The sequence below is a fragment of the Phoenix dactylifera genome, chromosome 9 (genome assembly GCF_009389715.1).
Source record: "Phoenix dactylifera cultivar Barhee BC4 chromosome 9, palm_55x_up_171113_PBpolish2nd_filt_p, whole genome shotgun sequence".
NCBI classification, from domain to species: Eukaryota; Viridiplantae; Streptophyta; class Magnoliopsida; order Arecales; family Arecaceae; genus Phoenix; species Phoenix dactylifera.
In genome coordinates this window covers 2,594,309-2,606,920 of record NC_052400.1, presented here as the reverse complement: position 1 = coordinate 2,606,920, position 12,612 = coordinate 2,594,309, and the positions used below count along the sequence as shown (strand labels likewise).

The following is a 12,612-nucleotide window of genomic DNA, read 5'->3' as shown; positions in this document are numbered from 1 at the left end:
AAGAAAAAATAGCTGTAATTTGAAAATGGTTTTCAAATGACATGCTAATAGAATTTTAATCTTAAACTTGCTTTACCCTCCTGTCAAGCTTGAGGACATGAACCGGGCAAGATTTGAGGCATGCAAGTTTCCAATCTAATTAAAAGAGTTAGATGTTTTTATAGATCATCATGCATGCATCCCTGATAGGCCGTGCCATGTTTTGTCAGCAAGATGGGGATTAATATAAAGCTATTACAATAATCAACAAGCATCAAATATCATCGAGAGCATCTACTAGAAAAAGGAATGAATTATAGACAACTAAAATATCATGCACTTATCAACTAATGTTCCAATCTCTGTCCCTTTTTTTAATATTAAATATTCCAGGCTCCATCTTGTGATAAAATGAAGTGGATTTCATCCGCATGAAGTGGAGGGGCCTCCGGCTTCTATCTCAAGAAGGAAGAATAATTGGTGCTGGTGGGACCGACTGCTCTAAGGGCCAGCACTCCCACTCACTCTCCTTGGTACGAGATAACGAGAAATGCATGGGGACCCAAACTTCTTCCTTCGACTTCCTTTCACTTCGAAGCTTCCTCTCCCTTTCCTCTACAGTTCTTTTTCCCTCCCAAGCTTTGTCCCAGTCCTTGTCCAGTATGGCTTGGCTCACTTCAGCCCACACAACTGCTGATTCGGTTGACCACAAGCCCTGCCTCAAAACCATTGAATATGAGCATTATAATCTTGCTGAATATGTGTAACATCTCTAGAGAAAATCCTATGAAAGCTGAACAAAGTATAAAAGAAGATTATAATGAAGTAGATGAATACATGTATAGATCATAGGAAGGATGGATGAGAATGGGAAGATATGGGCATTATAATTCCAAGCCCAATTCATAATTCCTTTTCCATGTCGCTGCTAAAAACCTGATATACACTTGCTAACTATTGTTTGTTACAAATGTCTGGCCTTCATGGTCCTACTTTACCCTGTCTATGAACCAATGGGTGCAGAACCTACCAGTCCAGAGCTCAAAAAACAGCACAGTGGACAAATAGTTGTTCATTGTTAAATGTTTTTGACTCCAATTCTAATATAATGAACCTGAAAATTTATTTAAGTCATTCACTGCTTTTCCTGAGATCATTTCTTTGTCTATTAATTTTGGGTACCACCTTCAAGATACAACTTCGACATCTGTTCCAAGAAGATCCATTGAATGATACTTATTATTTGACTCATCCCTTTTCATTTCATTAATTTGTCAGGTTCAGGAATATTGTATTCATCCGTTTTTAGATTTAAATACTCATTTTCAACTGTCTTTCTAGATTTTTGTAGCTTAATGCATTTGTACCCAACCCGCAAAAAATGATGTGCTATTCATTTCAAATCCATTAGAGACTTGGATTATCAACACTCAACATGATTCTATACTAGCATGAAACATAAGCTTAAAATGTTTAATTAGAAAGACACCTTTGGTACTCTGTATGAGTTATAAAGTTTGAAATGTAGGTACCTTCAGGTCCTTCACAATAGGAGTGTTAAGTTTTGAGATGGCTTTTTTGGCATCATACAGAACTCTAACATCACCACTGTGAACATCCTTTAACGAGATGATTCTGAAAGATAAAATCATAAGCTTCTGCATCAGAGGTTAATCGCTGAATTATATTAAAGTTACATCTAAAGATCATCACAATACCTATCCCACTGGCCTTCAATCTCATAGATGGTCTTCAATGACTTGGAATGAAAAATCTTCCCTTTAACGGACCTAGAATTTCCCCCAAAGCCGAAGAAGGAATGGCTCTTGTAATAGCAAAGTTCTGCCTCAAGGCCTGAATCTTTACACCGGATATTAACATTCCCAACCCAATCAGCACTGGGAGCTGGAAGTATTCTTATCAGTAGCTTTGGTGAATCCATCTCATAGTTCTCGCCAAAACTCAAAAGCCTTAGCTGCCTCTTGCCATTAATGACAGCTTCAACACTAGTACCTTCAGAAATTTTTATTTTTGAAAAAAATGAGACAGAACATAATGTGGTAAATAAAGCATAAGGAATATCCAGCTTGCTTAGCTAAAATTGTATCAAAACTGTTGCCAGGTTAATGGTTGTGCAGGCAATGTGCACACATTTAAGATAAGAGGAACCAGAAGCACTTGATGATGGAGATCTATCATCACTTGGGAACCTAAGAACATGTTATTGATTAAATACAAAATTCATAGTGTATGGTTACTTGGCCACATATGATAATAACAAAACTATAGAAATAAAAATTTATGATATTTAGATTTACCATAGAACCTGGGAACTGGGTTGTGACACCAGATAAGCTCTAAATTCTCCTTTTCGTCAGTTGCATGGAGGGCAGAGACTGGAGGATGATGTGAAACCTGCAAAAGATAAGTATAATTAACCAAAAAAAAAAACAATTTTCCAAGTTGATCATGATCAAAGAATGACTGACCATAATTTATGTTCACTCAGAGTAGACATGTAGCCTAAGATTATTTCATAATGAAAAGAAAAGAAAGGAAAAACAGACTGGGCTGGTAGTAAAATAACTTGAAAAAGTTAAAAAGGAAATTAGTGACACAAAATGATTAATCATAATAATTTTCATAAATTAGTTTGAAATTTACTAAGCAATATATGACATGCAAACAACAAGACCCAGATCCTGATGGAAGGCGCAAATTATAAGCATCAGAAAATTCATTACCTGTTCGAGAAGGACATTGAGGGTTCCCCTGGAGACATGATGGGTTTCTCCAAGAACAGGATTGAAAGGAGCCAATCCAAAAATTGCAGGCCGTGTTGTTGATATGCTCCATGCAACAACTGAAGCAAATCTGTCAAGGCTGCTCTTACCTCGAGCACACTTGCTTAAGTAGTCTTCGCCAATGCAATACACTCCTTCACCATAGCATTGAAGTTGTGATTTTGGAACGTTGAAGAGAGGAGGAAGCTGCATTTGTATAAAACAAGGTAAGTTTCCCCGTACGTTCATTTTATCCTTTGAATTTTGGAATAAATGCACGCTAAAACGCATGCAATTCGTGACTATATTAATCAACAGGGTTGCATGGGTGCCCCCTTTTTTTCTTGTTTATAGTATACAAGTACTTGGAATGATTTCCGCACATTTCTCCTTCACAAGCATATTTATGAAAAAGAGTCAATAGAATTGCAAACTGGGTGGTAGGCCAGTGGCTATAATCTAAGTGGTTGGCCTGGGTAATTTTCCCATTATTTCTTTCAAATGATTGGTGTTGCCACCATCATTACTGGCAGAAATGGCTATAAGCATTACTCGCTCCCGTACGGTTACTGTGCTCGCACTGTTTCTCCGTGCCCGCACGTTGTTCTTCGCGCAGGATAGCAAGCCCACGCGGGCCGCATGAACATTTAATGCCACAGAGTAGTATTAATTGTCACTCTATGGCTAAAATGCATCCAGGCCGTTTTTTTTTTTTTTTTTGTGGTTCCGATTCAGCACTGGTCCAACAAATAGCAAACTAGTACTGAACCAGTATCAAAGCCCACCGATACACCGGTTCGGTTGGCTCGGCGGACACTGGTCCCTAGGCTTATCTCGAAAGTGCAATCAAATAGCATCAAGCATATGTTCCCCACTTTCTTCCCTGTTATCCTCGGAAGGACCATGAGAAAGTAATTATTCAAGCCTAAATTCCCTGCTTGATTTCTTCCCCGCTATCCTAGAAGGCAACATGACAAGGTAATTACTACGTGTGGCAAACATCAAGCTAACAATTAGGAGCCGCCCTTTATGACTATGATGAAACTCAAACCTCCCTTGCCTTTTTGCTCCTTTAGCTAGTATTGTTTTGGTAGTATTTTTTTTTTAAAAAGAAGCTGTGGGGTTGTTAATGGCGTGTTAGATCCAGCATCCCATCTTTTAGCATGCAACCGTCTCTAATTTTACAAATAAATTTAGAGATGGTGCCATCCCACGTTTCATAGGACGACCAAAGCATTATCTAAAGCTCCTACTTTCAAATTAATATGTCATTATTATTCATTAAAATATCACACAGCAAAAAGATCATTTTCTTGCTAGATAATGATAGAAGGCATCAGGAAAGACCAAAGCTCTGATTTATAAACTTCTCTTCTGAATCATCTAATGTTTTGAAACTATTCGTCCGTCCAGTCCCACTCACGTAATCTTAACACCTTTTGTCAGCTTCCTCAGTTTCTCCGCTCTAGTGGAAGTTGTCACGTGTCTTGGACAGTAGTTGTAGGTCCGATAACGCTATGTCCATATTTTATGTAATCAAGTAATTTATATCATTATCTTCCAAAGGGAATGAAAGATCCTGACACTTTCCAACAACGAAAGAAAGGCCAAAAAAAAAAAAAAGAGAGTTAGGAGATTGTCCATGGTGCCTAACAAGTAACTTACGTTATACAAGCAAGCTTATTGGTCAAGCGACCTTAATCTATACATCTAATTAAGGTTATTTGCTTGCAAATGAACTTATTTGTTAATCAAGCAAGGCCTCTTAGTGCAAATACACTTACTTTTGGCCCTTAATTTTTTGATTGCTATGGGTCCTCTAAGATAAATTATGGGCACAATAAACATATAAATTTAGCTAAAAAAACTAAGTCAAGAAAATCTTGTTTCACGACTTTCTGTTATGATTCTGAGTATGGAGTAGGTCTCTTATGGGAGATTCTTGTTTTATTACCATGGGTTAGCCATTGATGTGGTGCATAATATGCCTTCGATAATTAGTAGAGGTCATATATTTTAACAAATATCTTTCTTTAAAATATTATTAATTTTTTTTGATTGAATTATTGACAAGCTAATCTCGCAGCATACTCTTCTTATGTAAGGCAAGATAAGTTGCCATATATATAAGAACTGAGGAACTTATCGAAAAAGAAAAAATTATCTATTCACTGCATAGTTGATATGGGACTAAAAATTCCATGCAAGATAAAAATCTAGCTAGAAAATGTTATTAAAATATCTTGACTTGGTATACTTATTTTTCAGTACATAGACCATAAGTCGAATTTATTTTTATATTACTGATAGCAATCAAAGACTTTACTATTTTGGTTATTCAACTCCACATAAGTACACAAAATTTAATTTATTAGCTAGTTGCATGTTTAAGTAGGAAAGCTGCAGCTTTCCTTCCCTACAGAGTGCTCGCTCATTAATGTGCGATCCTCAAAATCGTTGAGAAGGCCGAACTTAGTCCTCCTAGATCCGTCTATTCAAGGTACCTGGACAGACCGGGCCTACCACGACTTAGATCGGATGAATTAAATTACATAGTATTTGATACAGTGAGCCACGTCCAAACAAATTAAACTCCAACCAGGCCACGGCCACATGCTCCGAGTCCGAGACAAGATACTTAGATAAAAATTAATAAAAAACAGGGCCAAGTGTGTGTTTGTGTGTATGTGTGTGTGAGAGAGAGAGAGGTTGCCTGGAAATGGGTGAGATCGGATCCTGGGCGGACGCTCCGGAAGAGGCTGAGGACGCGTTGGAGGACATTGGGGGGCCGATGATCCGCCGCCAGCCCCCCCTCCAGCGCCAGCGGCGGCGTCAACACCGCCCTCCTCCTCCCCTCCTCCTCCTCCTTCACCTGCAAAAGAAATATATTAAATTCCATTCAAAACAATCTTTTTTTTCCCTTTCTAATCTCTTTTGCTAATATACTTGGCCTACGTGTTCTTAAATAATAAAATTACAGCAAAGCCCACGCGCTGCCCACGTTCTTCGCACGCTCACTGGCATTTAAAATGGAAAAAGAAAATAATAATAATAATTTTAAAATGGAAAAAAAAGAGGGAGGGAGAGCGGATTATTTAATGGAATTTAGGAAAAGAACAAGAAATCGCTCGATTGGCGAAGCAACGGGCGGCCTCGGCTTTGCCGCGAATATACGGCGCACGATAGCTGCCGTCCTTTGTCGATTGGCATACTCGGAAAAGATTTCGATCCACACACCCACTACCCCACCTTCCTTGGTTCTACCCGTCCAAGCCGGCGGAGCAGCAGCTAATAAAACGTGGAGGAGTGTGAATATCAATGTTCTCAGAAAAAAGGAAGAAAGAGGAGAGAGAGGGGGAGAAGGAATAATGCGTATGAATGAAAACACACAAATTCCACGGTAAGCTCGCGCGAGCTGGCGTTGGCGTCAAGCGTAAGACACCATAAAAATATCGAGAAAGTTGGGGTGGGGGAGGGTACGAATATCAGGCGTGAACGTGACCGGCCGGAGCGCACGATAGCAGACGGGGCGCCATCGAGGAGGGAGAAGAAGCCGGCCGGAAAAGCCGGCCGCTTTCCGGCGAAGTTAGGCTAAAACCTATTTTTCCTTCTCAGCTCGATCGATAGGGGGAAAAAAAACCCTTGGAGCTGACATGGTAGGATATGCTATGACATCGATCGATCTAAATAAAAAAAAAAAAGACGAAAACAAAGAGGACGTACGAGAGAAATACAATTAGAAACATTACCATTGCTTGGAGCGACGATTCCGAAGCCACCGATGAAGAGATAGATAGATGCAAGAACCTGAATCGAAATCTCTTCTCTCCCCTCTTCTCCTTTCTGATCTCTTGCTTGAATTAGAGAAGAATAGAGAGAGAGAGAGAGAGAGAGAGAGAGAGAGAGAGCTCTCCCCTCCGGCTGTATAAATATTTTAGCGAGGGGGGCGAGAGAGCCGATGCCAGGAAAGGAAGGGAAAGCAGGATATATTATTATGATTTATGGAATTTTCTTACCCTTTTTGTTGTTCCCAGACTATTTTAGATAGAGACAGAAATCGACCGGAGTCGGGAAAAAAAATGATATCGACGGAAAAACTTAGAATTGTCTAAATCGGTACCCATGTTTGGTTGAGTTCGAGTCAAATCAGTTTGTACCCATCCAAATCAGTTTGTATCTGTGCATCGATTTCAGAATGATACTATAATAGAAAGTAAGAAAAAAAAATATACGACACATACCTTAATTACCATATCAATTGTATTATACCAAATACGATATTGGATAGCAAGATTGTTTACATTGCCATAAATATTGGTTGCAATATTTAGCAATTTATAAGCCTCATGTCGTCACCAATTTGCTATAGTTATTAGTACAAGGTGCAGGATATTTTTGAGTCATACCGGAGTGATACAATATGGTATACCTTGATATTCAAATCATATCTGAGCTTTAGGCAAAGCCATTAATATAGGAGCCATTTTATCTTTGGCATCTTACTGTACGAATTGATGGATTGATATAAGCCACCGTAGTCTTCATAGAATCTATTTATCTACGGTCAAATCAAATGATTTAATGGATTTGACTTAAGAATGTGCATGTATCCGAAGAGATGCTCCCTAAGTTTTAATCGCCCAACTTAAAGCAAAATAAATGGGTTTGACTTTTGATACTTTGGGTATGGAGTCTAGTTGTGGGTCATTAATTTCCCAACTTGATGTTATTTCTCACTAAATTTTACTGATTATAAGGATTCTTTGCGAAGAAGTAGACAAAATGTTTTAACATTTATTTTATATAGATTATGATGTGTTTATTTGATTGAAGGAACTGCATGATTTATACGTGCACGCATGCTTTTCTATATGAGCAATCGTATTTTATTGTAAATTTATTGTAAAATTGCTTGGACATAAGAATTTTAAGTGTCTAGAGCTCTAAGGAGAAACTATTTGCCTCAAGGGTTAGCAAATCATTGGGTGTTTTACGTGCTCTTGCATGCTGTAAGCGAATCTTGGGTTGGCGGATGGAGATGAATTCACCTTTTGAGGTTGAATGAATGCCTCGTTAGGTAATTGGTGCAGCTAGAGATGTGCACGACGTCCTTTTGAAGATGATGGTGACAAATAAGACAATGGAGAAGTTGGCTGTCATTTAAGAGGGAGAGGATGGCAACGGCCATGCATGTCGTCACCTCACTACAGGATTATCTGGTATTACCAATAATTTTTAATATATTTATCGATGCAAAAAAAATACCACGAATAGATTTTCGGCGCTCTCCAAAGTGCGCAAAAGCATTGGCAATGCTACTGTAGAACAATAATTTTACAAAGTTTTTGGTTCGCATCGCAAGGTATAATAATTGTCGCTTATAAGCATCGCTAATCACTAAGACGTCTTATAATAGCGATGCTTATTTGTGTTACTAATTAGCGTCACTAATATATATTTTAACAACGTTTTTTATTATTGTAAGTATAAATTTTTTTTTAAAAAATAAAACTCTGTATATAAATATATATACCAAAAATCTGTAATAATAGAAGCAAACAGAATTCATATATACCAAACACATAACAAAAGTCATATAATAACATATGCAATATTTATAGAAATAGCAAATATTTATATTGTCAAATATGATTAGATTTACATTGTCAAACATGATTGAAAGTCAATTTACAACTCAATGTGCTTCGGAAAACATAAAAAATATACACATATAACTCTTAAAGAAACAGTCTAAAGGTTATTAGGGGTGGCGGCATCATCATCATCATCTCCATGACTATTGTTAGTATCAAGAATTTACAAGAAAAATATAAAAACTCTAGAAGTTAATACATGAAAATTAAATAACAAAATATTATAAATCATTAAGTTCATACAAAAATATTGGATAATTATGTAAAATATTTAAGTAGATGTAGTTATTTATCTCAGGAGGGATAAACTTATGCAACAAGAATACAATCATACCAAGCTGATCCCTCAAAGATTGTATCTCTATCTAATAGCTCTGCCTTATCTTCTCTATCTCTGACTTCAGGCTACGAACATCTGCAGTGTTACTACTATTTCTGGCATCCTGAGTATATTCGCTCACTGCAGATAACTGAGTAGGGGTACCTCCAATGCCATAACTTCTCCTTCGACCATAATGCTCCAGTCCTATTAATTCGGCGAATGCCTAAGTTTCAACACGACTGGTTTTACCAGATCTCATTGGCGACACTTTTAAGCATTGTTATATTCCGACGCTAATAAAAAGCACCAATAAATTTTAGTGTCGGCAATGAGATCTGGTAAGACTAGTCGGCAAATTTGCATTGAAATTCTCTCTCTCTCTCTCTCTCGCTCTCGTGTCTGTACTTACTTATAATAGAATTAGGCATAATGATGATTGTTAGCTTTTAAGTATACTTTCTGCTGTCATGAGCTTCCTGTACGTCATTGCATGGTGGATGATAATATAAATCTGGATGACTGAAATGATCATCTTGTACCATTATTGTTGCTATTGGTTTCTATCTAGACTATTTTGTTCCACACTTGATCAATTTCATTTTTGTATTCAACATTTGCATGATTGATCAACTTGTTTTAATTAGAATGCAATAATTTTTTAAGTGTGTTAAGCTGTTATTTAATTTTGTTTTTTTTTGAAAATTGTATGCCCATTAGTAATAAAATATCTGTATCGTTATTCAACATACTGTATAATTTTTTCTGTGCATTTATTGTGTTCGTTGGGTTTTATTGTGTTAATTGGGTGTTTGTGGACGATGCCATTATTTTTCCGTGCCGGTGCATGCCAGTATTTGGCATGGCAGATCGGGGATCACACACGCCGACGAGACCTAGTTATTACTGTTATTACAGGTAGATGATACTTTGAGAGTTTAATGACAGGGATAGTACCTTCCATAGATTAATCAAAAAATACTCCCTTATCTTAAAGGTTCGTAATTAATCTTGATGCTGGACTTCACACCAATGTCATGTTGTACAATGTCGGTACCCAGCATGAGAGTTAGTTCGGCATATTGAGTTGGTACGCCCCCATATGGGACTTATGTTGGTACCGGCATTTCACGGTATGTCTGGTACAGCAAACCTTGCTTTGTATATTGATGCAGCTAGATTATAGTTAATAGGTGCCATAGAAGGTCAAGACCTATAAGAATGTGGATGGAAGCAACTGGATGTGATTTCTATGACTTTATTAGATGATCCAGGAGGACTTAATAAGATCAAAGTTTGCTATGCCGGTATTAGCTATTATACTAGTAGCATATTGGTATCTCGCCACCATGATATTGTGCGGTTAGTAAAGTGCTACTATGATGGTTCTACTATATTAGATGAAATAGGTCTGATGCCGCTGCATCAGAAGGCTTAGTTGGCTGGTTTTATCATTGGATTGATGTGGAATTATATCAAACACAAAATGCATTATCTAATCAAATAAGCTCGTTTCTATAGTTTTCATTCATCAAATGCTCATCTCGGTTTCGACCGAGCTTGTTATCAGGAGAGCGAGCAAGACACGTTATTTAAGGCATTTCCATAGGTGAGATCGATGAAGAGTAGGTGCGAGATTAATGTGAAGGCAATGTGATTAGTTCTCTTATTGCCATTAGCTGCAGGGGAGCTAGCGTGCACCACGTTGCTGTGCTTCTTGCCAAAGAAGAGCGCCACAAATGTCTCTGTGGTTCTGCTGCTCTCGCATGCCAGGTCTGCATCGGGTGCATAACTGAGGGGTCCACCCTCTAAAAACTTGTGCGACTCAACTGGGCACCGGTGGTTGAAGATGATAGCAACATCAAAGTAATCCTACTCTATGGCATATATTTTCTTTGTTGAAGTCAACATTAGAGAGAGAAAGAGAGTGGGGACCGGATGTCCCTCTTCCCAGTTTGTCCGATGGAGTCGCCATCTGGTCTGTCGGTACTGAGGTGGTGCTGGGTGACATACTCACACGTGGGGTAATCCACAGGTCGGGAAGGGTATGAGTAAAAAATAGTCATCCTGTCTACCCGCATCGAATATTTCCTGGTGGAAGGGGGGCCTAGCGGGTGCTGCTACGCGGATGAGGTTTCCTCTTCCCCACCCCCCATCCCCCTATTTTTTAGCAAAAAAAAAAAAAAAACAAAGAGAGAGAGAGAGAGAGAGAGAAACTAGACAATAGGTTAAACTGCCATGAGTAACAACTCTCATCCAAATGCCATGAACTCCTTGCATCCGATGAAAGCAGGATGTGGAATCAGGTATATCATCATATATGGGAAAGCAGCCAAGCTCTTGGGCTGTGGTCTAGTCCATGTTTCTTCATTCCAATGTCCTACGAGGATGAAGTCCATCTTTTTCTAGGTTTTATTTTGGGTATGATATCTAGCTTCAAATTATATTCAAGGCCAAAGAGCCCGAAAGGAGGTGGTACCACTACGGCTATAAATGAGTCGGATTCGGGTTGGATCCATGCTGTGTCCGCATCTAAATTCGATTAGAAAAACCGAGTTTGGATTTGGATTTACATCGAAACACTGAGTAATTCAGTGCCGAGATTAAAGGGTGAATGTAATTTTATGTTTTGATGCTTGTTCATAGAGAGGTACTTCAGCATTTCAGCATATATATGTTTAGGCATGGCTGATAAGTGGTAAATGTCAGTTTAAATATCCTTTACAAGGCCTAGGTTGTTCATGGGCTATAGTATGTGGATCAACTTACAGGCATGCATACTTTCCAGCAGTCATATATGGTACAATGTGAAACCCTGCTGTCTCTACCATGCCATGTTTTGGATCTTCATGAAGAAAGTTTTTATTAATTTATATTTGAAAACACAGCTTTGGATGATCCAGTGAAATATAACATTAGCTCTTTGCTTTATCGGATGTAATTCATAGAACAAATTTCAATGACCAAGCACACTCAGGCTGAAATTATCCCCCTGCATTCAACCATCCAAGCAAATGTTTGCACATAAGCTTGGCGACACATTCATTTAGAACCTGGAGCTTTTTATTAGTTCTCTCACAATTTACTTATTCCAACAGTTATAATTAGCTTTAGTAGATGTTTTTGTTTCCTTGCATATGCCTATAGATTGTATATATCCTTTTTTTATGTATATAGTTTCCTTTGAAAGAATCCAACACATGTTATGACTCATCCCCTGCTTGAGGAATCCAATGACATGAAAATTTGGATGGGAGAGATATCAAGTGGTGTATTTGCTGTTGGAAGATCAGATTGCCAACTGCTACATGACATGCCAACTTCTTCTGGGAACAAGAATTCCTATTCCTAATTCTCGTGAGTTTGACTGCTTCATGATCTAGAGGGGCTACCTTTTAACAAAAGAGGTGCCACGCTCCATGTACCAGAGGAGAATTAGGGGCTGGGGGTGGGGCCTTGGCTTCAACCCTGACTTATGCCAATCAGGCAACAACCCACATTTCTGAGAAGTAAAGGCATCCGGGGATTAAAAAATGAGAAGTAATTCTTCACTGCAGTTATTAATATAGCATATGTGGTTGAAAAAAAGTTGGGCTCTTAACTTTATGGTGGACAGTGCATGCCAAGCCCAATGGCTCAAAAGAAATAGAACGGAGTAGTTTGTCCCAAGATATGCGGTAGTGTTCTCAATAGAAAAAACCGGGCGGATAACTTGGATCTTCTCCCCCAGATTTGCGACGTCACTCTCCAAGGCGACATACCCATCTTTCCGCTTGATAAGAACGCCATAAGTTGAATAGTGTTTGAGAGAAATAACGAAGGTCCCCAATCCACATTAATGTGCCATGGATTCGTCAATTTGTACTTATCTACTTGG

The 12,612-nt window shown here is 38.4% G+C and overlaps 1 protein-coding gene across 1 annotated transcript; it reads right to left on the bottom strand.

Moving 5' to 3' along the window:
- Positions 1-200: 200 nt before the first annotated feature.
- Positions 201-6,728, bottom strand: LOC103713100 (oxysterol-binding protein-related protein 4C-like). The gene is made up of 7 exons (XM_008799888.4): positions 6,512-6,728; positions 5,476-5,634; positions 2,724-2,969; positions 2,298-2,394; positions 1,698-1,992; positions 1,512-1,614; positions 201-694 (listed from the first exon to the last, which is right to left on the bottom strand). Exons 1-7 carry the CDS (start codon positions 6,512-6,514, stop codon positions 440-442), a joined length of 1,158 nt encoding a protein of 385 aa, XP_008798110.1. The 5' UTR covers positions 6,515-6,728; the 3' UTR covers positions 201-439.
- Positions 6,729-12,612: the final 5,884 nt, after the last annotated feature.